This window comes from Colobus angolensis, unplaced genomic scaffold, assembly GCF_000951035.1.
Source record: "Colobus angolensis palliatus isolate OR3802 unplaced genomic scaffold, Cang.pa_1.0 Scaffold239, whole genome shotgun sequence".
NCBI classification, from domain to species: Eukaryota; Metazoa; Chordata; class Mammalia; order Primates; family Cercopithecidae; genus Colobus; species Colobus angolensis.
The window spans coordinates 845,917-847,540 of NW_012115588.1; the positions used below are offsets into that span (position 1 = coordinate 845,917).

Below are 1,624 nucleotides of genomic sequence, written 5' to 3' on the forward strand. Positions count from 1 at the left end.
CTTTGGGAGGCCAAGACGGGTGGATCACGAGGTCAGGAGATCAAGACCATCCTGGCTAACACGGTGAAACCCCGTCTCTACTAAAAAATACAAAAGATTAGCCGGGTGTGGTGGTGGGTGCCTGTAGTCCCAGCTACTCGGGAGGCTGAGGCAGGAGAATGGTGAGAACCCAGGAGACGGAGCTTGCAGTGAGCCGAGATCGCACCACTGCGCTCCAGCCTGAGCAACAGAGCGAGACTCCGTCTCAAAAAAAAAAAACCAAAACAAAACAAAACAAAAAAACAAAAAACGCCTCTTTCTCCGACTAGTATTACGCGCCATGTGAAAACACCGAGTCAGGCCGGGCGCAGTGGCTCACGCCTGTAATCCCAGTACTTTGGGAGGCCAAGGCCAGCGGATCACTTGAGGTCAGGAGTTGGAGACCAGCATGGCCAACATGGTCAAATCCCATCTCTACTAAAGATACAAAAATTAGCCCGGCGTGCTAGCGAACGCCTGTAGTCCCAGCTACTCGGGAGGCTGAGGTAGGAGAATCGCTTGAACGCAGGAGGCAGAGGTTGCAGTGAGCCGAGATCGTGCCACTTCACTCCAGGCTGGGCTACACTGCGAGACTCTCACAAACAAAACGAAAAATCCAACGGGCATCTAAATTACACTCTGCAACTCTAGACTTTGGGTTCCAGGTACACCAGTGGCTCGGCCTGGGCCCTGGGCACATCACTTCGCCTCTCGGTGCCTCCGCTGCCTCACCCACAAAGTGAGTGTGTCACTGACAGTCCTCGTCCTTCTGCCAATTGCGGGGGACAAAACAGACCAAAGCTCCGAGGGCGCCGTACGAATGCTGGGGACGGCCGGTCTGACCACGGCGCCGCCGCCGGGTCCGGCCCGGGTAGGCTCGGGTGACGCTCTTCCCCTGAAGCACCCGCAATCGCCTCTGCCCAAATTGGTGACCTCAGCTCGGCCCATGAGAAACCCCGGCCGGGCCGACTACGACCTTGAGCGGCGGCCTCCGGGTCCCCACGTAAGCCGCTACCTCTCACCAGTGTTCGGCACCTCCCGATACCAGGCGCGGTAGAGCTCGCGCACCCTCCGCTTGGCCTCGTTCATGTCCCGACTGAAAATGGGCTTCACAAAGGTGCTGGCGGTAGAGGCAGCTTGGCGGACACCACTCCCCGCCATCTTGCCAAAGTATCCACTCCACAACCCCACCTCTTGCAAGCCGCGCGTGCGACCAGCGGGCGAATGTCTTTTCTCATTGGCTAAGGAGGAATGCCCCGCCTGCACGCTGGATGGGCGGGAGGATGACTGTAAGGCTCTCCGATTGGCTGGGAAGCCTCTCTCTGGCTGAGCGAACGGTGGGGGCTGCGCATGCTCATCTACAGAAGCGCCGCTTGGCCTTTGGACTAACGTATTTGTCGCGCTAACGGGCCGGCGTCGCCACCAGGGGACGCTCGGGCAGCAGGGTGGTAGCTGGGTCGTGAGCTGGCGCCGGGGACGCCGAGCGACTGCGGGGCTTCCGTCAGCGTCCTGCTATCCGGCTGCCCGCCGCGCTTCCTGGTAGTGTCCGTGAACGCGCAGGCCTTGAAGAACCTCCTCGCAGCGGGCCCGCGAGATAACTTCTGAG

At 59.9% G+C, this 1,624-nt stretch overlaps 1 protein-coding gene across 1 annotated transcript in view; it reads right to left on the reverse strand.

The window, feature by feature from the left end:
• The window catches only part of NDUFA6 (NADH dehydrogenase (ubiquinone) 1 alpha subcomplex, 6, 14kDa), a 7,985-nt gene extending 6,602 nt beyond the window's left edge, over nt 1-1,383 (reverse strand). The window contains exon 1 of the mRNA XM_011945110.1: nt 1,041-1,383. Coding sequence (XP_011800500.1) covers nt 1,041-1,179 — 139 coding nt within the window. The 5' untranslated portion in view covers nt 1,180-1,383. The remainder of the gene's footprint in view (nt 1-1,040) is intronic.
• Between the last annotated feature and the right edge of the window lie 241 nt (nt 1,384-1,624).